This window comes from Hyperolius riggenbachi, chromosome 12 (genome assembly GCF_040937935.1).
Source record: "Hyperolius riggenbachi isolate aHypRig1 chromosome 12, aHypRig1.pri, whole genome shotgun sequence".
In the NCBI taxonomy this organism is placed as follows: Eukaryota; Metazoa; Chordata; class Amphibia; order Anura; family Hyperoliidae; genus Hyperolius; species Hyperolius riggenbachi.
In genome coordinates, this window is record NC_090657.1 from 52,788,553 (window position 1) to 52,815,264 (window position 26,712).

At 45.9% G+C, this 26,712-nt stretch overlaps 1 protein-coding gene across 1 annotated transcript in view; it reads left to right on the plus strand.

Annotated features, from left to right (window-relative positions):
* Nucleotides 1–1,681: 1,681 nt before the first annotated feature.
* ENGASE (endo-beta-N-acetylglucosaminidase) overlaps nt 1,682–26,712 on the plus strand; it is a 73,391-nt gene continuing 48,360 nt past the window's right edge. Inside the window, exons 1-4 of the mRNA XM_068263867.1 lie at nt 1,682–1,824; nt 22,088–22,145; nt 23,147–23,345; nt 25,630–25,778. Coding sequence (XP_068119968.1) covers nt 22,097–22,145; nt 23,147–23,345; nt 25,630–25,778 — 397 coding nt within the window. The 5' untranslated portion in view covers nt 1,682–1,824; nt 22,088–22,096. The remainder of the gene's footprint in view (nt 1,825–22,087; nt 22,146–23,146; nt 23,346–25,629; nt 25,779–26,712) is intronic.

Consider the following 26,712-nt stretch of genomic DNA (forward strand, 5'->3'; position numbering starts at 1 on the left):
CTATGGGGACTCAGGACAGCTGAGACGTACTATGTGGGGCCCAGGAAGGCTGAGAAGCGCTATGGGGACTCAGGACAGCTGAGACGGACTATGGTGGACCCAGGAAGGCTGAGAAGCACTATGGGGACTCAGGACAGCTGAGACTGACTATGGGGGACCCAGGAAGGCTGAGAAGCGCTATGGGGACTCAGGACAGCTGAGACGTACTATGTGGGGCCCAGGAAGGCTGAGAAGTGCTATGGGGACTCAGGACAGCTGAGACGTACTATGTGGGGCCCAGGAAGGCTGAGAAGCGCTATGGGGACCCAGGAAGGCTGAGAAGCACTATGGGGACTCAGGACAGCTGAGACGTACTATGTGGGACTCAGGAAGGCTGAGAAGGGCTATGGGGACTCAGGAAGGCTGAGAAGGGCTATGGGGACTCAGGAAGGCTGAGAAGGGCTATGGGGACTCAGGACAGCTGAGACGTAGTATGTGGGGCCCAGGAAGGCTGAGAAGCGCTATGGGGACTCAGGAAGGCTGAGAAGGGCTATGGGGACTCAGGACAGCTGAGACGTAGTATGTGGGGCCCAGGAAGGCTGAGAAGCGCTATGGGGACTCAGGACAGCTGAGACGTACTATGTGGGGCCCAGGAAGGCTGAGAAGCGCTATGGGGACTCAGGACAGCTGAGACTACTATGGGGGACCCAGGAAGGCTGAGAAGCGCTATGGGGACTCAGGACAGCTGAGACGTACTATGTGGGGCCCAGGAAGGCTGAGAAGCGCTATGGGGACTCAGGACAGCTGAGACTACTATGGGGGACCCAGGAAGGCTGAGAAGCGCTATGGGGACTCAGGACAGCTGAGACGTACTATGTGGGGCCCAGGAAGGCTGAGAAGCGCTATGGGGACTCAGGACAGCTGAGACTACTATGGGGGACCCAGGAAGGCTGAGAAGCGCTATGGGAACTCAGGACAGCTGAGACGTACTATGTGGGGCCCAGGAAGGCTGAGAAGCGCTATGGGGACTCAGGACAGCTGAGACGTACTATGTGGGGCCCAGGAAGGCTGAGAAGCGCTATGGGGACTCAGGACAGCTGAGACTACTATGGGGGACCCAGGAAGGCTGAGAAGCGCTATGGGAACTCAGGACAGCTGAGACGTACTATGTGGGGCCCAGGAAGGCTGAGAAGCGCTATAGGGACTCAGGAAAGCTGAGACTACTATGGGGGACCCAGGAAAGCTGAGGTGCACTATTGGGAACTCAGGACAGCTGAGACTACTATGGGGACCCAGGAAAGCTGAGAAGTGCTATGGGGACTCAGCACAGCTGAGACTGACTATGGGGACTCCGGACAGCTGAGGTGCACTATTGGGAACTCAGTACAGCTGAAACGCGCTGTGGGGGACCCAGGACAGCCGAGACACACTACTGGGGACCCAGGACAGCTGAGAAGCACTTTAGGCGACCGAGATAAGCGCCGAGGCGCTCTGACAGAGCAAATTGTAGTAGTAATAATGAGGTAATAAAGAAGGTACACATATGAATTAATTTATATTGTTAGAGTTCGCCCTCTGTTGGCCAGCCATGGTATTAGCATTACACGACACTGGCTAGGAAGAAGAAGAAGCGGAACACGCCGCGGGGAGGAGGTTAGTGGAGGGGCTGGTATGCAGTGAATACTGCCGGTGACGGGGGCGGGAAGATGTTTGGCAGCGGAAGTTGTGTCAGCTGTACGGGAAGGGCCAGGGAATGAATGGGAGGAAGAACGCAGAATAACGGAGAGTGCTGGACGTTCCATCGGAGATTCCGCAGCGTTCTGTCACGTGACTCTGCTGCAACCTGTATGTCCCCTCCATCCGCACTCCAATGACCAGTACATTGACTGCTATATTATATTCCACTGACATATCACTCTGCTGTACATCACACTGACTGCTGCATATCACACTGACCAGTAGACTGACTGCTGCACATTCACTGTCTTCTGTATTATATTCCACTGACATATCACTCTGCTGTACATCACACTGACCAGTACACTGACAGCTGTACATCACACTGACTACCAGTACACTGACTGCTTACACTGACCAGTAGACTGACTGCTGTACATTTGCTTGCTGCTGCACATTCACTGACTGCTATATTATCACACTGACTGCTGCATATCACACTGACTGCTATATTATATCACACTGACTGCTGCATATTATACTGACCAGTACACTGACTGCTATATTATATCACACTGATCATTCCACTGGCTGCTTACACTGACCAGTAGACTGACGCACATTCACTGACTGCTATATTATATCACACTGACCGCTGCATATCACACTGACCATTCCACTGACTGTTTACACTTACTGGTGTACATCAACACTGACTGCAGCGTATTACACTGACTACGGTAGTACACTGACTGCTGCACATTCCACTGACTACTGCATGCACTGCTTACACTGACTGCTTATACTGACTGCTGTACATCAACACTGACTGCTGCATCTTCCACTGACCATTCTACTGACTACTGCATTTTACACTGACTGCTGCATTTTACACTGACCATTCTACTGACTGCTTACGCTGACCAGTACACTGACTGCTGCACATTATGCTCAGCCATACACTGACATATTACACTAACTGCTGCACATTACACTGACTGCTGCACATTAACCTGAGCCGTACACTGACTGCTGCACATATTACACTAAACTGTAGACTGTTGCACAACCTGAGATGCTACTTTCTGTGTATGATGTTGATACAGGCTACGGTACTTATCCGTTAGCCGGGCGCATCCGGCAGGTGGCGACAAATCTCCACCAGAGTTACATCTTTCCCTACTATCCATGTCGGCCTGGAGGGGGAATAGTAATTATCGCCACCTGCCGGATGCGCCCGGCTAACGGATAAGTACCCAGGCTACAATGTGTGCACACTGCAAGCACAAATGTCTTCCTAGTCCTCTGCAGAATCCAGTGCAGAGCTTGTGTTATCTCTGTAGAAGCTCCATCAGCTGGGGTCACTTATTATTATTATTGATTTATAAATCGCCAACATATTCCGTGGCGCTGTACAAAGTAAGAAACAAACATGGGGTACATAATAATACAGACAATGGTGTACACCAATATACAAAATACATAATTAGTGACAAAATACAAAGAATGATACAAAATACAAATTATCGAATTGGTAATGACAGTGATAAAATTAACATGATGAATAAAATGTATAATGGTATTATGGTGTAAATCACTTGAAAGCATGGGGTCAGGAGGTTCCACTGCAGCCACTGGTTCCAGCGCAAACATCCAGGGTAACAGGCTGTGATCTCTGCTACCTTAGGTGATGCCCTGCTTTCACTTTGCTGTTTCAGGACTGGTTCACTTTAACAGCAGCCCGCTCCTGTATTTCAGCCAGATAATCATTAACCCTCTGCACTCAAAAACACACAGCAAGCTGGAATTATAGTGGTGATAGAAACAACTAGGCTGCAAAATTGTATTCGGATGCAAAAATGGAGGGTCTCAGCTTCTAAAATGGAATGCTGCAGTAGTCTGTACTGGACCAATTCACCAACGTCGAAGCTTCGACCATAGAATTAGCCCCTACCTACATTAGTCAGCAACCAAGTAAACAATTGGGCTCAATTCTGGTAGCGTTTAGTAGATAATTACCTCATGGAATTTGATTTACCTCATGAGGAAAATAAACTTTTGAATTCTGGTAGTTTAAGTAAAGTTTTACATCATGTAATTTCATGAGGTAATTCATGTGGTAATTTTCGACTACAAATGTGTGGTATTTAGTAGTGAAATAGCTCACACTTGAATTCTGAAGAGAAATAAGGTACCACATGATAAATGCAGTGTTGTCCATACACAATCAATCGATTCCGGACTCAACCCTTACACGAATAATCTTCAGGAGTAAGGGTTAATGTTCTGGAAAAGTTTTGTGCCCGCCCCTTAATGCTTTGGAGGGGTGTGTCAATATGTGTGTGCTTATATGAAGGTCTAAGGGTACGTACAGACATACGATAATGATCGTTCGTTCTGAACGACGAACGATGTTAAAGGAGGTATCGGCCGATGATCGTTTGAAGAAAGGCTACTTTGAACATCGTTCGTGTACGAACGATCTTGGAACGAGCGTTGCGTGCTCAACATGATGTATAAACTGATTTCAAACACGTGTCAAAAAGTACTGTTTGAGCATGTGCAAAGCTTTGAGAACGAACGATCAACGACCGATCGTTGTAGAGACATTACTTTTTGAACAATGGTCGTTGGAAAAGATCTGGCAGAATGGATCGTTCTTTACCAACGACATATCTCGTTGGTCGGTCGTTTTAATGATCGTTCGTGCACTTTTTACGAACGATCGTCGGGCAATGCCGTCGGTAACGATCGTTTTAAACTACTATAGTCGCATGTCTGTATGCACCCTAAGTTTGTTCAGATGGTTAAGCACTTGAGAAAGGGCATGTAGCCCGAAATGTTGTGCTTTTTTGTCTGCTGTATAACCGCATACATTATTACAATAAACTCTGAAGATTATTCGTGTAAGGGTTGAGTCCGGAATCGATTGATTGTGTATGGACTGGATTATGATTGGAGGCTTGATGGACCTCCTATGATGATCTGTGACTCCCCGAGATTAACAGAGTGATTCCTGAGGTCTGTGGACAACCCCCGTTGTGTTAAATGCAGTGTTGTGACAGAATTATGATTTCTGTCACATAACATGGAGGCTAAGTTCACAGTGGGACGTTAAAGTCGCGCGTTAAAACAGCATTTAACGCAGAATAACTCACTGCAATGAAAAATCAATGCCCTGTTCACAGTGCACACGTTGCGTTGGTGACTAACGCTGCACGTTAAGTGAAAGTACTGCATGCAGTGCGTTATACACTTTATTAGCTGCGTTGGACTGTTTGCACATGCTCAGTAATGACTTGGAAGCATACTTTTCATTGCCTGTATTTTTTACTGTATCTGCTGTATGCGACGGTAACGCTGCGTTGCCACTTTTTGGGCGCGTTGCGTTGTAAGCTTGCGGTGCGACTTTAACGTGGCATCAAAACGCAACGTCCCACTGTGAATCTAGCCGGAGCCTTTTCAGCTTGTTCTGTGTTCAGGGCTCCCATATTTTGCTGAAATAAGTAAAAGTGATCTGACCAACGTCCCTTCCCCAGCTTCCATTTTGTTTTAAGAAAAGAAAAAGTGCTCCAAACAAGGTACAATCCTTCATCTGGGGATGATTTCACAGTGGGACGTTACAGGCGCACGTTAGAGCAGCCTGTAACGCACCCCACCGCACAGCAATGAAAAATCAATGGGCTGTTCACAGTGCCTACGTTGCGTTACTCAGTGACACTGTGCCATAACCGAACGTACTGCATGCAGTACTTGACTGCTTGCACATGCGCTGTAATGTTGGGGAGGAGCGGAGAGCGGCCAAGCACATGGCTAATTAATATTCACTGCACTCAGTGACGTGCAGTGTTTACTTCCTGGAGCGGCCGCTCTGTGCGGCGATTGGCCGGGCGGGACCACGTGATGCCGCATGCGTCCAAGAGTGCGCATCACGGACGCCAGAGTGAGCTGCACAACGCGGCTCACTCTGACGTCCACATTAGAGAGCACCAGGCGTTGCGTTTGGGGCACGTTATGCGACCATAACGTCCCCTAAAACGCAACGTCCTGGTGTTAAACCAGCCTAAAAGTAAAAGTACTCGCACCCCCAGCCTCTAAACGTAAATGAGCAGGATTTTTTTTTAATGGATGCCTATAAATTTACTTTTCATAGGTTGCTGCATAATCAAATACACCTTCCCTCCTCAAAAAAAAAAAAAAACCTCATGTTTTACCTCACTCTATGCATTTACATCATGTTTTACCTCATGTTTGGAAATGGAGAAACATCTTTCAGAATTGATAAAAGAAGAGAAAAATACCTCATGAGGTATTGTACCTACAAAAAAATATTTACTTCACATAGCTACCAGAATTGAGCCCATTGGACTCTATTCACAATAACATGTGCAGTAACTTTTTCTGTGAAAGATTACCTCCAGTGATAATTACCGATTTTTTTATTTTTTTTTATTTCTTTTTTGAGTATTCACAAATAATTTACCAAGTGTGATAAATGTTTGATAAAAGTGTGGCAAAACAGGTGATAAACAGTCGGTACCGGTAATTGGTCAGTAATATGTACGGAAATAAAGCTTTTTTTGACCACTGTATGGCAGCCCATATACTTGCCACCCATTACACAGAGATGACCCAGGAAAGCCTGTCACATTTAAAGTGGGACCTCAACTCTAGCTCAGGACAAAAGGAAAACCTATAGAAATGCACCCTGTATGTATATAGAAAGTTTAGCCTGTCTAGGTCCCCCTCATCTGGGAATAATCACAACTGTAATTTGAGCTCTCAGCTGTGCCAGCTGGCTGCCTCAGCAGAGCAGCTACTTTGTAAACACAGGATGTTAACCCTATGTCTGCTTCCATAAAAGCAGGAAGCACATACACTGGAGATTTTTTGCTGGATTTGTATCAGCTGTAACAAAAATGGGTACTTATCCGTTAGCCGGGCGCATCCGGCAGGTGGCGCTAATGACTATTCCCCCTCCAGGCCGACATGGATAGTAGGGAAAGATGTAACTCTGGTGGAGTTTTGTCGCCACCTAGAGGATGCGCCCGGCTAACGGATAAGTACCCAAAAATGTTTTTCTTTGAGGCCTCTTTCATAGTGTGACGTTAAAGTCGCACGCTAAAACAACATTTAACGCAGAATAACTCATTGCAATGAAAAATCAATGCCCCATTCACAGTGCAGACGTTGCGTTGGTGACTAACGCTGCACGTTAAGTGAAAGTGCTGCATGCAGTGCGTTAAACACGGTATAGACTGTTTGCACATGCTCAGTAATGACCGGGAAAAAAACTTTTCATTGCCTGTATGCTCGCAGTGTTCCCCAACCCTGTCCTCAAGGCCCACCAACAGTGCATGTTTTGTGGAAATCCACAGATGTAGTTAATCAGCTCTGCTGAGACACTAATTGCCTCACCTGTGCAGGTTTGTGGTTTTCTGCAAAACATGTAGGCCTTGAGGACAGGGTTGGGGAACTCTGCTTACTGTATGCAACCGTAACGGGGCATTGCGTTGTAATTAGCATTGCAATTTTAACATCTCATCAAAATGCAACATCCTACTGTGAAAGAGGCCTCAGGCAGGGGTCACACTTGTCTTTCAGTTTCTACACTTTTCAGAAAACTGAAAGACAAATGTGACCTCTACCTTACAACAGCTAATGTAATTTATAGAGAAAACTGACAAATTGCGCAAGATGTCAGTTTTTTTTCTGCGTGCAAAATCTACATTCAGGCAGGGAACACACTTGACTGTTTTCGTACGTGTTTTCTGCACAGAAAAACTGAGAACTTATGTTAATCAATGGGCTAGTACACACTTAGGCCTGGTGCACACCAAAAACTGCTAGCAGATCCGCAAAATGCTAGCAGATTTTGAAACGCTTTTTCTTATTTTTCTGTAGCGTTTCAGCTAGCATTTTGCGGTTTTGTGAAGCGTTTTTGGTGTAGTAGATTTCATGTATTGTTACAGTAAAGCTGTTAGGGCCCGTTTCCACTAGTGCGGTGCGGAATCGCCGCATATCACCGCTGACAAAATCGCATGCGGATGCGATTCTGCATGCATTTTTTGCAGCGATTTCGCATGCGATTTCGCATAGGCAGGGTACATGCGATTTTAACCATGTCACTGCCTGTGTCAATTTACATTACTTTCAATGCGAAATCGCACGCGAAATCGCGGGAAAAAACGCATGCAAAAAACGCATGCGATTTCCCTATTAAATACATTGCCTGCGATTCGCCTGCATTCCACACGCAGGCGAATTCTGCAGGGTCTACCGTGCAGAAAAATCCTGCACATAAAAACGCAAATGAAAACTGACAAGTGGAAACAGTCCCATCCACTTGTATTGCTTATGCGAATCCGCATGCGTTGTCTGCATGCGAATTCGCGCTAGTGGAAACGGGCCCTAACTGAACAGCTTCTGTAACAAAAAACACCTGGCAAACCGTTCTGAAGTGCCGTTTTTCAGAGCGGTTTGCGTTTTTCCTATACTTAACATTGAGGCAGAAACGCATCCGCAATCCAAAATCTGCAGCAGCCCGGGAGTATGCGTTTCTGCAAAACGCCTCCCGCTCTGGTGTGCACCAGCCCATTGAAATACATTACCCTAGCGGATCCGCACCCGCAAGCGGATTGCAAACCGCAGCCGAAACGCTCTGGTGTGCACTAGGCCTTACTGTGTTGTTCGCACGCAGAAAAAAAACTGACATTCTGCATGATGACTCTGCACCTTTTGGCAGTTTTCTCTATCAATTAAATCAGCTGCTGTGAAAAAACGTGTGCGTTTTCCTGCATGGAAACACACTCAGTGTGCAGAAAAACGCGCGCGGAAAACTGAAAGTCAAGTGTGTTCCCTGCCTCAAGTGTGACCTAGCTCATTGATTAACATGAGTCCTCAGTTGAAAACAGTTTTTCTGTGCAGAAAACGCGCGCGAAAGCCGACAAGTGTGACCCCTGCCTAAAGGATTTTATGCTTTTGCTTATCTTTTAGGGCCCGTTTCCACTACAGCGAATCCGCATGCGTTGTCTGCATGCGGATTCGCATAACCAATACAAGTGGATGAGACTGTTTCCACTTGTCAGTTTTTTGGTGCGTTTTTCTGTGCAGGATTTTTCTGCACGGTAGGGCCTGCAGAATTCGCCTGCGTGAGGAATGCAGGCGATTCGCAGGCTATGTATTTAATAGGGAAAATGCACATGCGGTTTTTGCCGCGATTTCGCGTGCGAATTCGCACGAAAACTAATGCAAATTGAACCAGGCAGTGACATGGTTAAATTCGCATATACCCTGCCTATGCGAAATCGCGGCAAAAAACGCACGCGGAATCGCATCCGCATGCGATTTCGTCAGCGGTGGAATCCCGGTGATTCGCACCGCACTAATGGAAACGGGCCCTTAGAGCATAGAGGAATTTCCGGTACTTATCCGTTAGCCGGGCGCATCCGGCAGGTGGCGCTAATTACTATTCCCCCTCCAGGCCGCCATGGATAGTAGAGAAAGATGTAACTCTGGTGGAGTTTTGTCGCTACCTGCTGGATGTGCCCGGCTAACGGATAAATACCGAATTTCCTCCTCAGCATCTATAAAATCATCTAAAAGACTGTACTAAGTCTCAAAGTGCGCCTTGAGATTAGACACACTCGTCTTCTCTGCCTTATATCTAAAATTGACATAAACGCAAGCAAACAAAGCTCAAAAGGCTCCATTCATAAGGTGTGTACACACGCACTACCAGCGGCACCGACGGGTCGGCCGGACCCTCCCGCTGGGCGGTCTTTTAGCCGACAGTAGTGCGTGTGTACGCGCTGTCGGTGGACTGATAAGGCTGTTTATGAACGTTCCGCTCAGCAGATCGTTCATAAACAGCCTTATCAGTCCGCCGACAGCGCGTACACACGCAGTACTGTCGGCTAAAGACCGCCCAGCGGGAGGGTCCGGCCGACCCGTCGTTGCCACTGGTAGTGCGTGTGTACACACCTTAAAGGCCAACAACAGAGAAGTGAAAATATCACCTGGCATATGTAGGTGATAAAAAAAAAATTCCTTTATTAACACCAACTATTCAATTGAGAATCTCAAATTGGAGATACAATTTGAGGTAATTACCACACTTTTACCGCAAGAGGTAATTTAGGCCTCTTTTCCGCGAACTGTTGAGCTGTGTGCTCAGCAAGCAGTTACCAGGCTTCAGTGAGCAGTTGTGAGAGTTTGAGAGGCATTTCACTGCCTAGAAACAGTTCGTGGAAAAGAGGCCTTATTTATCTCCTAATTTATAAAAATAACCGGTACTTATGCGGTAGCCGGGCGCATCCGGCAGGTGGCGACAAAACTCCACCAGAGTTACATCTTTCCCTACTATCCATGTCGGCCTGGAGGGGGAATAGTAATTAGCACCACCTGCTGGATGCGCCCGGCTAACAGATAAGTACCAAATAACCTTTCAACACATTTACAAGCAAAATAATCAAAATAAGTTGTTCCTGATTAACTTCATTTCAATATTACTTTTCTTACCTTAATTATATTATATTTTTGCTCTTTGGGAGCATAAAAATGGAACACAGATGAGGTGAAAACAGGTGAAAAAGCTTTGTGAATCACGCCCAATTGTGTTTTTGAACCTGAGGTTCAAGCTGAGGCAATGATGTTCTACCTTTAGGGCTCTTTCCCACTAAGGCCACATACACACATCAGACCATAGTCTTTTGAAAATGAAAGATCACAGACCAATCTTACCACCTTCCATGTAGTATAAGAGCCATACTCTACACAGACTGTTCTATGGAGCTGAACTCCACATCAGAAAAAAATGATTTAACTGACATTCATCTGCAGATCAGATCCACCAGGATGGATTTTCAGATCTGCAGATGATTGCTTGATCTGCAGATGAATGTCAGTTAAATCATGTGTGTATGATGATCTGCAGATCTCATAGACTATCATTGCAATTTGCAGGAATGGATTTTTGGCAGGAACAGATCCTTTGCAGATACTGATCTCTTGTGTCTGTACAGCATCTGTGTGTGCAGCATCTTGCAAAGATTTCTATCTGATGGGGAGTTCAGCTCCATAGAAAAGACTGTGTAGAGTATGGCTTTCATACTACATGGAAGGGGGTAAAATTGGTCTGTGATCTTTCATTTTCCAAAGACTATAGTCTGATGTGTGTATGAGCCTTAAGACGTTGCGTTAGATGCGACGTTAAGGTCGCATAACGTGCGTGTGAGCTTTGAAGTTGGACGTTATATAGAGCCGTGTTCTGCATCTCTTGATGCGTCCGTGAGGCGTACTTTTTGACGCATACTATCGGACGAAAACGGTGCATGCGGCAAAAGACTGTGGAGACCACGTGATCGGAACACTCGGCATCACGTGGTCCCGCCAGCCAATAAGCAGCCGCTCCAGGAAGTAAACACTGCAGTGCATATTAACTAGCCATGTGGCTGGCCACAATAGCGGACTCTCCTCTCCTGCATGAATTTTTTTTTTTAAAAAACGCATTACTGAGCATGTGCAAACAGTCTAACGCGGCTAAAACCGCGTATAATGCACAGCATGCTGCACTTCCTTTAAACGTCCAGCGTTACACTGAAACGCAACGTGGGCACTGTGAACAGCCCATTGATTTTTCATTACTGTGAGTTGGGCTGCGTTACAGGCTGCTCTAACGTGCGCCTGTAACGTCCCACTGGGAAAGCAGCCTTAAAGCGGACTTGAACTCAAAACTTCCTCTCTGCTCTAAAAGATAAGCAACAGCATAATAACCTCTACAGAAAAAACATTTCTTTGTTACAGGCTGATACAAATCCTGCAATAAATCTGCAGTGTGTCTACTTCCTACTTGTGCTTATGCTGCATACACACTTGAGATAAAAGTCTATGGAAAAGGCAAGATCACAGCCCAATTTTACCCCATTCCATGTAGCAGAGCCATACTCTACACAGTCTATTCTATGGAGCTGAACTCCACATCAGATAAAATCTTTGCAAGATGCTGCACACAAAGATGCTGTACAGACACAAAAGATCAGTATCTGCAAAAGATCTGTTCCTGCCAAAGATCCGTTCCTGCAAATTGCAATGATAGTCTATGAGATCTGCAGATCATCATACACACCTTGTTTAACTGACTTCATCTGCATATCTGGCAATCATCTGCAGATCTGAAAATCCATCCTGGTGGTTCTGATTTGCAGATGATCGCCTGTTAAACAAGGTGTGTATGATAATCTGCAGATCTCATAGACTATGAATGCATTTTGCAGGAATGGATCTTTTGCAGGAACAGATCTTTTGCAGATACTGATCTTTTGTGTCTGTACAGCATCTTTGTGTGCAGCATCTTGCAAAGATTTTATCTGATGGGGAGTTCAGCTCCATAGAATAGAGTGTGTAGAGTATGGCTCTCATACAACATGGAAGGGGGTAAAATTGGTCTGTGATCTTGCCTTTTCCAAAGACTTTTATCTCGTGTGTGTGTGTATGTATGTATGTAGCATTAGTCACAGATGAGGGGGGATTAGACAGTCTGAACTCTAAATACATACAGGGTGCATTTCTCTGTGTTGTCCTTCTGTCTTGTGCAAGAGTTCAGGTCCACTTTAACACTTTAATCATTGTACAAGTCCACTTTAAAAGGAACACCTGCATGCACATAAGTCAGTCTCATTTCTCAAGGGAGCGACAGACTGCACTAATCGCACCATTAAATAAATGGGCTCTGCTGGCGTAGGGGAAACAGAGCCATAGCCTGCAGCCAGACCACCGTGGCTGCACAAAATATAATAAAATGCTTGATTTTCCAAGTATTTCTATAAAAACTAACGGTTGTATAAATTGAATGTTTTATTTCTTTTTCAATTGAGAAATGTGATAACCATGGTGGGAAATGTATGATTCATTTCCAGAAAATTAAATGCTGTATGATAGATCAGCAAGCAAATTTGGGCAAATTTTCAATCATTTTTTTTTTCATAATTATTTTGGTACTTATCCGTTAGCCGGGCGCATCCGGCAGGTGGCAGTTTTGCTCTTTACTTCCATGGTCATGGACTGCTGCTTATTTATATGGCTCTGCATTTGTGTCTTTATATGTCTATGTATGTATCGTGTAGTGTATGTATCGTAGTCTAGGGCCATTTTCCATGGACTGTTGAGCTGTGTGCTCAGCGAGCAGTTACCAGGCAGCAACAAACAGTTACCAGGCAGCAGTTAGCAGTTGTGAGAGTTTGAGAGGCATTTCACTGCCTATCAACAGTCCGTGGAAAAGAGGACTAACTTATCTGTATGGTTTTTTTTTGGGGGGGGGGGGGGGGGGGTGGAATTGAACATACATGTGTGATACATTGGTCAGATTTTACAAATGTTGAAATCTATCAAAAAATGTATTGCAGTTCTCAAATTGATTAAAAATTGTGTGTGTGTGTGTAGCGTTGATACTAGCATAGTGTAGCCATGTTCATCATGCTGGGACATGGATTTTAAAGGATACTTGAAGTGACATGATGAGATAGACATGTGTATGTACAGTGCTTAGCACACAAATCACCAGGCTGTTCTTTTTTTCTTTCTCTGTCTGAAAGAGTTAGGACCCGTTACCACTATTGCGAATTCGCCTGTGTTTCCCACATGCGAATTCGCATGGAGAATACAAGTGGATGGGCCTGTTCCCACTTGTCAGGATTCATTTGCGTTTCTCTGTGCAGAAAAAATGTGCACGGCAGAGCCATCAGAATTTGCATACCGCTATGCGATTTGCATACAATGTATTTAATAGGAAATTCGCATGCGGTTTTGGTATACGAATTTTCATGCAAATTCGCATCCGATTTTGCATGGAACCAATAGAAAAGCACACAGGCACTGACATGGTTAAATTCGCATACATAGGTAATCCATGCAAATTCGGATGCGAATTCGCATGAAAATTCGCATACAACCGCATGCGATTTCGTTAATGCGGATTCCGCAACGAATCTGCAACGCACAAGTGGAAACAGGCCCTGAAATATCAAGTATGTAAGTGGCAGTTCCTGTCTGAGTCAGGACTAGGTCAGACTAGTGTAACCCTCACTGATAAGAAATTACAACTATAAAACACTTTCCTAGCAGAAAATGGCTTCTGAGAGCAGGAAAGCGATAAACAGGGTCAATAGTTCATAAATTTTAGCTCTGGCGTACTTTAGTGAATGTGTCATTGAGCAAAAACAATAAAACAGTAAAAACTTAAGAAGTTGACTTAAATATAAAATAGAACTGTGGAATATCTTAAAAAGTCATAGGCCTCAATTCACTAAGATCATGCTAGAGATAATAAGGCAAGAGAAAACTTACCTCCACACGTGAGAGAGTTATCTTACCTCTTCATTCCTTAAGTTACCTCTCCTGTAGTTAATTTACCTCCTCTGTAGTTAATTTACCTCCTCTGTAGTTATTTTCACACGCAGTTAACAGCCTGTCTTTAACTCTGGACTTATTTTAAGGATTGGAGAGTTAATTTAAAGACAGAAGAGTTAACTTTAGGCTTGCCTGAGGTAAAATGTTTCCTGAATACTACATGCCTTATCACCATGGTAACAACTCTAGAAGAGTTATTAAAGACAGGAGATATGTTTAGTGAATTGAGGCCATAGTCATTTTTAGGAGAGGGAGGATGGATACAATTGTTTATTTCATTAGTTTATTTTCACCTCGTGTGTCCTTTTAGGGAAAAGGAGTTGTTTTGAATGCAGAGGGTTAAACAGAAAATTGTATGGTGTGTACCTAGCATGTTGAAGAGGGTGCCGTTCACCCAATCACATTAGCAGAATTTTCCTATGAGATTTCCTGCTGTGTCCCAGACTAGACTAGCGCCTCTAGATTGTATGACAGGTTACCTACACAATCTGTACATAGTATTCAAAAGCTATTGACCCTAATACTACATGGAAGTGTTAAAATTGCACAATCAAAATTGAAGGTGTGCCTAATGGATACCCGAGGTGACATGTGAAATGATGAGATAGACATGTGTATGTACAGTGCCTAGCACACAAATAACTATGCTGTGTTCCTTTTTTTCTTTCTCTGCCTGAAAGAGTTAAAAATCAGGTATGTAAGTGGCAGTTCCTGTCTGAGGGCTGGAACCTACTAGAGGGATTTTTTTTTTGAGCATTTAGGGAGCGCTTTAAATCGCTAGCACTTTCCCTAAATGCTCTGCCAATGTAAATGTAACAAATTCCAAAGTAGCGATTTGCGATTAGCAAAATCGCAATCGCAGGACATGCAGCATTTTGGGAGCGTTTGCGCTTCAATGTAATGTATTGAAGCGCTGGCAAATCATTCATGAATCGCTACACATAGCGATTTGAGTGTGATTGTAAACTGTAATAAAATTCTGATACATTGAAAGGACCAATCAGAATTAAAATCGCTAATCGCAAATCGCTACACAATCGCTGGCAAAAAGCTTACACTTTTTAAAATCTCTTCCAACAGCGCTGGAAAAACGCTCATGAAATCGCTTACAAAACACTGAAAAAAACCGCTAGTGATTGCGACAGCATTTTGCGATTTGTAGTGGGTTCCAGGCCTCAGTCAGGACTTGGTCAGACTACAGTGTAACCCTCACTGATAAGGAATTACAGCGATAAATCACATTCCTGGCAGAAAATGGCTTCTGAGAGCAGGAAAGAGATAAAGAAAATATTTCATAGATTTTAGCTCTGGCGTACTTCAATGCATATGTCATTGAGAAGAGGCAATGAAACAGTAAATATTTTTTTAAAAAAAATAGACTTAAATATGGAATAAAACTGTGGGATAACTAAAAAAAAAAAAAAAAAAAAAGGTCATTTTTAGGAGGAGGAGGATGGATACACTTGTTTATCTCTTTTTTTCACCTTGAGTGTTAAGGATACGTCAGAAGAAGATAATCTATATTTATACCTACCTGGGGCTTCCTCCAGTCCCATGAGGTGCATGGGATCCCTCGCCGGCTGCTCTGTTGTCTTCTAATCAGCCCCTTTAGTCTGGCCAGCCGTGCTCTTCTGCGCATGACTGCACCGCCAGACTCGTCCCCGCCACGCTCCCATGACTGGGAGCGTTCTGCACCTGCGTAGTATGCTGCAGGAGTGCTACAAGGGTGCGCACACGGCCGGCCACATTACCGGGGCTGATTAGAAGACAAGAAAGCGGCTGGAGAGAGCGGCGAGGGAGCCCACACACCTCATGGGGCTGGAGGAAGCTCCAGGTAAGTAGAAATATAGCCATTTTCTTCATCTCAGGTTCTCTTTAAGATGTGCCCGTATTGGAAAGGATGATTTGGCAACCCGTCCCCCAACTGTCACCGAGGGATCGAGTTCTGGCTCCCGTGGGCGACTGTAATTGTACATGTGTACGCACCTTTAAAAGAAAAATGCTGACAACTCCTGTATGCTGCGCTGTCCTTTTTGTGCTACTTTAGTCACAGTGACTAGAGCGTGGTACACACTTTCAATTACGATTGGTCAATCACTGACCAATGTTACCACCTCCATGTAGTATGAGGGTTTACCTACACAATCTGCTCACAGTATTTAAAATCTGCTGACCCTCATACTGCATGGAGGTGGTGAAATTGGTCAGTAATTGGCCAATCATAATTGAAAGTGTGTATCCTGCTTTAGCTGGATGGGATTCTGTATGTGAGCTGAGCTCTGCTTCTCCTTGCTGGATGGTGTTCTGTATGTGAGCTGAGCTCTGCTTCTCCTTGCTGGATGGTGTTCTGTATGTGAGCTGAGCTCTGCTTCTCCTTGCTGGATGGTGTTCTGTATGTGAGCTGAGCTCTGCTTCTCCTTGTTGGATGGTGTTCTGTATGTGAGCTGAGCTCTGCTTCTCCTTGTTGGATGGTGTTCTGTATGTGAGCTGAGCTCTGCTTCTCCTTGCTGGTTGGGATTGTGTAGATCCAGCAGTTGTGGCAGAAACTGTCATCTGTCTCTCTCCCCCTCCCACTCTTCTCTTTCACACTCCCACACTCCACATTTCAGATGGAACACAAGGCTGACACCTCTCTGTAGTAAACGCTGCTGTTCTGCAGAGGGGGCGACAGGCAGTGCCGATCGGGGACACGGGACCGGAGGACACCTGTAACATATCCAGGTCCAGATGCTGCTTCTTTCTATTCATATTGGTGTGTGTGTACAGTGTGTGTACAGTGTGTGTGTGTGTGTACAGTGTGTGTGTGTACAGTGTGTGTGTGTGTACAGTGTGTGTGTGTGTACAGTGTGTGTGTGTGTACAGTGTGTGTGTGTGTACAGTGTGTGTGTGTGTGTACAGTGTGTGTGTGTACAGTGTGTGTGTGTACAGTGTGTGTACAGTGTGTGTGTGTACAGTGTGTGTGTGTACAGTGTGTGTGTGTACAGTGTGTGTGTGTACAGTGTGTGTGTGTACAGTGTGTGTGTGTACAGTGTGTACTGTGTGTGTGTGTGTGTGTACAGTGTGTGTGTGTGTGTGTACAGTGTGTGTGTACAGTGTGTGTGTGTGTGTACAGTGTGTGTGTGTGTGTGTGTGTGTGTGTGTGTGTGTGTGTGTGTACAGTGTGTGTGTGTGTGTGTGTACAGTGTGTACAGTGTGTACAGTGTGTGTACAGTGTGTGTACAGTGTGTGTGTGTGTGTGTGTACAGTGTGTGTGTGCAGTGTGTGTGTGTGTACAGTGTGTGTGTGTGTGTGTGTGTGTGTACAGTGTTTGTGTGTGCAGTGTGTGTGTGTGTGTACAGTGTGTGTGTGTGTGTGTGTACAGTGTTTGTGTGTGCGTGTGTGTACAGTGTGTGTGTGTGTGTGTGTGTACAGTGTGTGTGTGTGTGTGTGTGTGTGTGTGTACAGTGTGTGTGTGTGTGTGTGTACAGTGTGTGTACAGTGTGTGTGTACAGTGTGTGTGTACAGTGTGTGTGTACAGTGTGTGTGTACAGTGTGTGTGTGTGTGTACAGTGTGTGTGTGTGTGTGTGTACAGTGTGTGTGTGTGTGTGTGTACAGTGTGTGTGTGTGTGTGTGTACAGTGTGTGTGTGTGTGTACAGTGTGTGTGTGTGTGTGTGTGTACAGTGTGTGTGTGTGTGTACAGTGTGTGTGTGTGTGTGTACAGTGTGTGTGTGTGTGTGTGTGTGTGTACAGTGTGTGTGTGTGTGTGTGTGTGTGTACAGTGTGTGTGTGTGTGTGTGTACAGTGTGTGTGTGTGTGTGTACAGTGTGTGTGTGTGTGTGTGTGTGTGTGTGTGTGTGTGTACAGTGTGTGTGTGTGTGTGTGTGTGTGTACAGTGTGTGTGTGTGTGTGTGTGTGTGTGTGTACAGTGTGTGTGTGTGTGTGTGTGTGTGTGTACTGTGTGTGTGTGTGTGTGTGTGTGTGTGTGTACAGTGTGTGTGTGTGTGTGTGTGTGTGTGTGTACAGTGTGTGTGTGTGTGTAGGTGTTTGCCGTAACTCCTTCTGCATGCTTGAGAAGTACTAACGGAATAAATTCATCATTTCTCTGCTTCAGTGGGCTTCCCTGCATCCATCTCCATGGTTTTATTCTGTAGATGTTTGGAATGCCACAGAGGTGAATGGAGAGATAGATGAGTATATGGATAACATAAATGAGCTTCTGATCATAAGAATTATGTAAACAGCTGAGGAGATGATTAGAACTAAAGATACTTATAGATGAATTCCCAACAGACATATGGAGAGCGATGACAACGATTGTATGTGTAATAAAAAAGGAATTGGGGGTCTTCTGTGCAGATTGATATAGATATAGTTAAAGCCTTGTACACAAGCTTGACTTAAAGAGATACCGTGACCAAGAAGTGAACTTCATCTCAATCAGTAGCTGATACCCCCTTTTACACGAGAAATCTATTCCTTTTCTCAAACCGATCATCAGTGGGATCTGTATGACTGATACTGCGGTGAAACCCCTCCCACAAGAAACTCTGGGGACCGTGGTCCTGGCAGTTTCCTGTCTGTGAACCTTGTTGCATTGTGGGAAATAGCAGTTTACAGCCATTTCCAACTGCCAAAAAAGCAAGTAACAGCTACATCACCTGCCAGCAGTAACAATGTCACCATGCGATGTCAGAATGTAAATCAGGGAGAGGAAAGATATTACAATGAGCAAACACTGACTAAATAATTTATACATAATTATTGTAAAAATGAAGCACTTTTTTTTATTACATAATTTTCACTGGAGTTCCTCTTTAACCACTTGAGGACCACAGTGGTAAACCCCCCTAAAGACCAGGCCAATTTTAACTAAAATGGCCACTGCAGCTTTAACCTCCCTGGCGGTCTATTAAAACCGCCAGGATGGTGGCGCAGCACTTTTTATTTTTTTTATTTTTTTTTTAAATCCATGTAGCTAGCCTAGCGCTAGCTGCATGATAGCCGCTGTGCAGCGGCATCCCCCCACTCCTTCCGATCGCCTCCGGCGATCAGAGCAAACAGGAAATTCCGTTCAGAATGGGATTTCCTGTTTGGCTTCCCCCGTCGCCATGGCGACAATCGGGATGACGTCATCCACGTCTGCGTGAGTCCCGATCCACCCCTTAGCGCAGCCTGGCGGTGATTGGCCAGGCTGCGCAAGGGGTCTCGGGGAGTGGCCCTCTAACGCAGCGGGTAGCAGCGAATCAGCGCGGAGTGGCGGCGATCGGTTTGTACACGCAGCTAGCAAAGTGCTAGCTGCATTTCACAAAGCAAACTGGCTGAGAAATCCTCCGCGGCAGCTTAGTCCGAGCTCAGCTTGGGCTTACCGCTGAGGAGGTTAAGGCCAAGGTGCAGGGCCGCCGAACACAGCACACGAATGATTTTCCCTCCTACCCCCCCCCCCCCCCCCCCCCCCACCGAGCTCTCTTGGTGGGGTCTGGTCGCCCCCCCAGGTGTTTGTCTTTTTTTTTTTTTTTTAACAAAATGTTCATTTCCCCCCCCCTTATTACCCTCCTTCCCTCCCTGCCTCCCTCCCTGCAGCCAGCCAATGACGCGATCGGCTATCATAGGCTTCAGCAGCGCTGTACTATGTGTTTCGCCGTCTAACAGTCTCCCGACTGCTGCTCGGAGACTGAAGAGGGGGCGGAGCTCCGCCCCCCGAGCAGGAGATGCGCGCGCAGCCTGCGCACGATCTCCTGCAAAACAGAGCCCCAGGACTTGACGCCAATTGGCTGCCGCCGCGGCTACACCCATTGGCGTTAGCTAGTCGGCAACTAGTTAAGACGGTTGAGTCGACCGATAACGACCGCCTCTACCCAACCCTAGTGATGCCGATTTGACCCCCCCCCCCCGACGATCCCATTGTTCACGCCGCTCTTCCGCCCACATGCGCCAATCATCGCCCCCGCATAGCAACAGGCTGCGTCGTTGGCTGCACAGCTGACTTGCTTGTGTGCAGCCCAGGCAAGTGATGTCGCCCAAGGGGGGCACACACCATTGCCCATTAAAGGAAATTTGTCATGATAATCAACTGATGAGATAAACAATTGTATCTATCCTCCTACTCCTAAAGGCTCATACACACATCCAAACAATCTGCCTACCTATCTTCTAAATTTGTTCTGTTGGAAGATAAGTTGGGTGTGTGTAACGGCCGACAAACAACAAGACGACCAACTGATAACAGGTTGTTTGCCAGATCCAACCGGTGGATCAATCTACCTAACTATCATGCAGGTTGGAACGTGTGTACAAGTCTTTTGAAAAAACGTTTTTTGAATACAAATTAGTTGTGTAGTTTGTCATTTAGCTTTTGGGTGCAGTATTTAAGTGAGTTGGTTGTTTAGTTGGTTGGCGTGTGTACCTACTTGTTGTGTAAATAACTTGTTTTCCGGATGGTCATGTCGTGCGGTTGGTTGTGCTACATTGGAGTGCGAATACGCAATCTATACAGGTGTTGTCTGATTTCCCCTTCTCCCTCTGAAGATACGTATATGAGTGCCAAGTGCAACCCCATTTTACAGTGTACCTAGATAGATAATTTCCGAACCGATCTGATTGGATTTCCGATCAATTTTCTGATCACTTCTATGCAAATCGATCGGAAATCAGGTCGGACCTGTCGGAAATTATCTATTTGACCTATCTATCTGACGGGAAATTTCATGGTGTGTATCAGGCTTAATCAGCATCAGCATCAGAATCAGAAATATTTTAATCGCCAAGCATGACTGGGTTGTGACGGAATTAGTTTGACACATACAGTAGTTCAGAATACGTATAGGAAGTATAGTTAACAGAACAAGCATAACTAGGAGTGCAAAATTATTAGATATACAGGTGTGCAATATAAAAATACGAGCTTCAAAACATGTAAAGCAGGATGCAGTTTCAACACATTTTACTCTGGATAAGTGAGTCTGGCTGGAGTGCAATTAAAAAGAGTGCGGGTGGAATAGAATAACTGTTCTGAACGCAGTGTTACACTCGAAAGGTCACAACTTGGGAGGAGAAGGCACAAGAGTTTGAATGACCTGAAGGGAATTGAGGAGGTTGACAGCTGAGGGGAAAAAGGAGTTCGTATGCCTAGTAGTTTTTATTGATAGCCCTAAACCGTCGGCCTAAGGGTAGCTGACTGAAAAAGCTCTGTGAGGGGTCGCTTGCAATCCTAAGTGCTCTGGAGCGCAGTCTGGAGTTGTGGAGAAGTTCGAGTGAGGGGAGAGGTCTTCCGATGATCCTCTCTGCCGATCTAATGACCCTCTGAAGTTTGTATCTGTCTCTGGTGGAAAAGCCAGCATACCGGACTAGGACAGACGAGCAGAGGACGGACTCAATGGTGGTGGTGTAGAAGCTCGTCAAGAGCTCCTGGGCCATGCCAAACCTCTTCAGTTGGTGGAGGAAGAAAAGCCTCTGCTGGGCTTTCTTCTGGGTTGAGGCAGTGTTTGCCTTCCAGCTCAGATCATTCCACCTCGTTGCCTTAGATGTTGATTGGTGGAGGGGTGGGGGCATGCTTCCTGAAGTCTCCTATCGGCTCCACAGTTTTTGCTGTATTGAGGACCAGCCTGTTCACTCTACACCACTGGCAGATTAAAGGGGTTCTGTGGATAAATAAAAAAACGAAAACTGACACTTACATGGGGCTTCTATCGGCCCCCTGCAGCTGTCATGTTCCACACGCGTGTGCGCGCTCCCGCTCGCGTCTCCGGGAGCTTACTGTGCAGACGCAGTACGACATTTTCTCGCACTGCGCAGTAAGCTCCCAGAGACGCAACGGGAGCGAGCAGGAGGATCGTAGGAGGACGGTGCGGGGCATGACAGCTGCAGGGGGACGATAGAAGCCCCAGGTAAGTGTCAGATTTTGATGTTTTAATAATCCACATAACCCCTTTAAAAAAGTCTCAATCAGAAGTGTGCATTTGTAGTAAGCTGAATCTCCTCTCTGTATATAAGGAACCATCAGCACCCCACTAACACTCCCTCTATTCTTCTTTTTTTTTATCTTTTAGATTCCAAAGATGAAGATCTATAAAGAGCTCATTAGATATGAGTCCACTCCCTTATCCGGTAAAAGTATTCTTGTCTTGTACAGCCAGCAATACGTGTGTGGATAATGATCTGATCTGGCAAGCAATCGATTGCTAAAGTTGCTCATACATCTAGCGATGATGGGCCAGTTCAACCAAAAGTCAAATCTCTCTGATCGAATATGATTAGAGGGCGATTTGTTGCCTGGTCATACACCACAGGCCGGTTCTCGTTGGATTTCGGCATGAAATCCCTCAGGAATCGACTGAGTCTGCCACCTCCACCGCCTCGCCGCTACCCTCCTAGTGTATAAATGTGTCTCCATGTGTGCATGTATACATTATCTGTCCTGTGTCACCCAACGCGTGGTGCCCATTCATCTTCATAATCCCCCGCTCTTCCATTACCGCTTGCATATAGCAGATGGCGCGTGTGACATCTCCCTATCCCTCGCTGTTAACAACGCGCATCCAATTGACCATGACGGTCCAACATCTTGCCGCATGTCCTATCCACACATGTGACCAATTTTGGCCTGAAATTGGTTGCATAGTTGATCGGGCATGCTCTTGGCGGCACAGATTTTCATCCGATTGGATAATAATCAAATCGGATGGTCGATCGGCCACCAAGTCGAGAGGTGTATGGCCACTTTCAGGTTGGCCGTACAGTACTCTATTTTTGGCATCGATATTCGGGCAATTCAGTCTTAACGATCGAATCGTTTAGAGATCGATGTTGCAAATGGCCACCCGATCGATTATGTTGGCATGCTGGAAAAATCTTGATCAAAAGTGCTGGATTGGGTGCAGGGCGGTAACTGTTCAATTCCCCGACAACTGACTGACCGCTTGCTGCCCCCAAAAAATGTATGCTTACCCATGTAAAATGGTTCAACTTTTTTTTTCTTTGACATAATTAAATAGTTATAATTTAATAGTTATAAAAAAGTTTTCCTTTTTATATAATTAAGTAATGTGAAGAATGTTTAGAAAAGCAAATACAACAATGCACTGATGATGCTTATCTTCATACTTTAGCGAGGCACCATGATAGAGCGACCACTGAACCAATCAGCTTCTTTTTCTCCAACCTGGAGGAACTCCTGTCGTGGAAGCCGACCACGCAGGACAAGTACAACGTGGCTGTGACGCCGCTTGCCAAGAGACACCCCCCGATTGGTCAGAGGCCCAAGACGCTCGTCTGCCATGATCTGATGGGAGGATATCTGGAAGACCGGTATCTTGACCTTACGCTTACACCCTTATTTAAAGCACATGTTTAGCTAAATATATTGTTCAAGTTAGAGATTCCTACCCCACCCTCTTCTGTCACTCTCCTCCCCTTCCAATAAGGATGTGTGAGGGGTGTGGCAAGGGGTCACTCAGTGCTATAGGGCTGTGGAGAGTCTTGGGGTTGGAGTAAGTGGGTGGAGTTTTAAAGGGACAGCACTTTAGATCTGTCATAAAGACTAGCCTTCAACAGTTCCGTATTCTGCAGCTAATTTCCAGAACCAGGGCTTTAAAGCAACACCATGAATTGATTGGACATGCTGAAAATCTCGGGCCAACAATCAAGTGCATGATAGTAACAGCGAGCAGTATTGTGATTAGCGACAAATGCGACACATGGAATCGACCATAGAAGAGATCAAGAATTTCTGAAAGGAATTTCAAATGTGCACAACAAAGGTGTGAAGGGGAATTGGTCATAGCCTTTGTTTGCCTAAGTGGTTCTGACTTCAAGTATGTAAGAAAAATACACTATAGGCCCATGTGCACAAGAAATTCACCATATAACCCAGTAACGTATTCAGAAAACAAGATTATTACTTTTTTTATTTTTTATTTATTACAGTTATTTTAAAGGACACCTGAAGTGAGAACGATATGGGGGCTGCGATATTTATTTCCTTTTAAGCAATACCAGTTGCCTGGTTACCCTGCAGATCTTCTGTCTCTAATACAATTAGCCATAGACCCTGAACAAGCATGCAGCAGATCAGGTGTTTTTGACTGAAGTCTGGCTGGATTAGCTGCATGCTATGGTTCAGGTGAGTGATTCAGACACTACTGCAGCCAAATAGATCAGCACGGCTGCCAGACAACCGGTATTGTTTAACTACATGCCGACCGCCTAAAGCAGCCTGCGTGCGATCTCCTGCAAAACAGAGCCCCAGGACTTGACGCCAGTTGGCGTTAGGCGGTCCTGGAGCTGCCGCCGCGGCCACGCCCATTGGCGTCAAGTCCTGGGGCTCTGTTTTGCAGGAGATTGCACGCAGGCTGCGCGCGCGCATCTCCTGCTTGGGGGCGGAGCTCCGCCCCCTCTTCAGTCTCCGAGCAGCAATCGCCGCTCAGGAGACTGTTAGACGGCGAAACCGCCGTCTAAACACATAGTACAGTGCTGCGATCAGCAGCAGCGCTGTACTGGGGACAGCCGTGTGACACAGCTGTCCCCCTGGAGGACAAGAGAGTGATCGGCTCTCATAGGCTGAAGCCTATGACAGCCGATCGCATGATTGGCTAGCTGCAAGGAGGGAAGGGAATAAGTAAAAAAAAATAAAATGCACAGACATATTTATTAAAAAAATCAAACAACTGGCGGGCGATCAGACCCCACCAACAGAGAGCTCTGTTGGTGGGGGGAAAAGAGGGGGGGGGGGGTCACTGGTGTGCTGTGTTGTGCGGCCCTACAGCTTGGTCTTAAAGCTGCAGTGGCCATTTTAGTTAAGTTTAGACTGTTTAGTCTTTAGGGGGGTTTACCACTGTGGTCCTAAAGTGGTTAAAGGGAAATAGATATGGCAGCCTCCATATCCCTCTTGCTTCAGGTGTCCGTCGGGCCCCTTGCACACTTGCAGATTGTGTTTTACTGCGATATGCTTCCCGACCGCAGGGGCCGTGCAGGTCTGTGGATTCTTATACAGATTGCACAACGTGGTGCGCTGGAAGTATCCAAATCGCCGCAATCTTGACACAAAAGCTGTAGCATGTTACTGCATGCAGGGATTCTGCTGTAATGCAAGTCAATGGGTGATGCAGTGGGTGCATGACGGGCTCGTGATGCGACGTGTCACGCATGCACGGACCGACTTGAATCCCAGTGATGTACTTCCTGCCCAGCAAGGAGTATGTCACTAGCTGGGGGGCGGGCATATGCATATGACCCTGTCGCCACACCGTGGTGCAGGGTCAGATGAAGCCTCATTTCTGTGGGGCGATGCGGTGTAAAACCGGTCTGAAGTCTTCAATTTCATGTAATTGCCTGCACAATGCGCACAGGGAGGGGAAGGGCTGCATGGTGAGTCATTCAGCCCCGGCTTTATTGCACAGCTGTCCAATCAGAAGGCTGGGGGAGGAGCATTCTCCTGGCTGCGTTAGAGGGCACAGATGTGGATTTTGGTTGCAGGGTGTAGCCGGCATGTGTGAGTCACAGGACCAGCTGGACAGAGCGGAACATATGACCAGTACAAGATTGCCTTACTGAGTGCAGAATATTATATACTTCTTCACATTTTTCCCTCTAGGTTCATCCAGGGATCAGACTCTAAGGAGCCCTATGTGTTCTATCATTGGCAGTACATCGATGTATTTGTGTACTTTAGTCACCGCATGTTCACCATCCCTCCCGTGTGTTGGACTAACGCTGCTCACAAGCATGGCGTCTCTATCCTAGGTGAGGCCATTTCCTGTCACTCCTCGTCAGTGTCCATGTCACTGCTCCTATGCCTGAGTGTTTAAAGGGAACCTGAAGTGAGAAGAATATGGAGGCTGCCATCTTCATTTCCTAATAAACCATGGGGTTGATTTATTAAACATTGGTAATAGTTCCACACGCGCATGGCAATATCACTGTTCCTTCCGTGAGTAAGTACCATGAGATACGCGAATAGCGCGACACGCATTAATCTAGTAGTGCACCCGTTACTACAGTAACACGCATGCTACTGGAGTACCGCGTGTCACGCTATTATCGTATCTCGTGGTACTCGCGCACAGAAGTAATGGTAATATAGCTGTGCACGCAGTAACATTACCGATTGTATAAAGTGAACCTCCGGACTAAAAATCTACTCAGCAGCACTGAAAAGGCTTGGTGTTTAACAGTTTCACAGCATCAGCACTTTCTTACCAAAGCATCATTTTTAGCTAAGCTCCACCCATCAAAGAAAAAAAGCCCGGGCTTTTATTCCCTGATGCTGTGCAGAGCATGATGGGATTTCCTATGTTGTTGTTCATGTTGCCTAGCAACTGGAAGAGGTGCTCAGGACACAGGACAGTTGGAACTGTGTCTCATGCTCCCTGTCATCTCCTTTCAACCAAAAAGATGGCTGCCATCATGAAATCAAACATTTGCCTGTTCTTTTAAAACAGTGTGGGTAAGAGATTATATTACCCATCTATTTTAATTAACATAACTAATGTATGTTTGTTTAGGCTGGAGTTCCTCTTTAAAGTGACCCAAAACTGAAACAAAAAAGGGTTTAGCTTACCTGGGGCTTCTACCAGCCCCTTGCAGCCGCCCTATGCCCGATATCATACGATCCTCCGGTCCCCTGCAGCGTCTGAGTTTCATTTCAGTCGACTCAGCCAAGTAAATAGCCACTGCG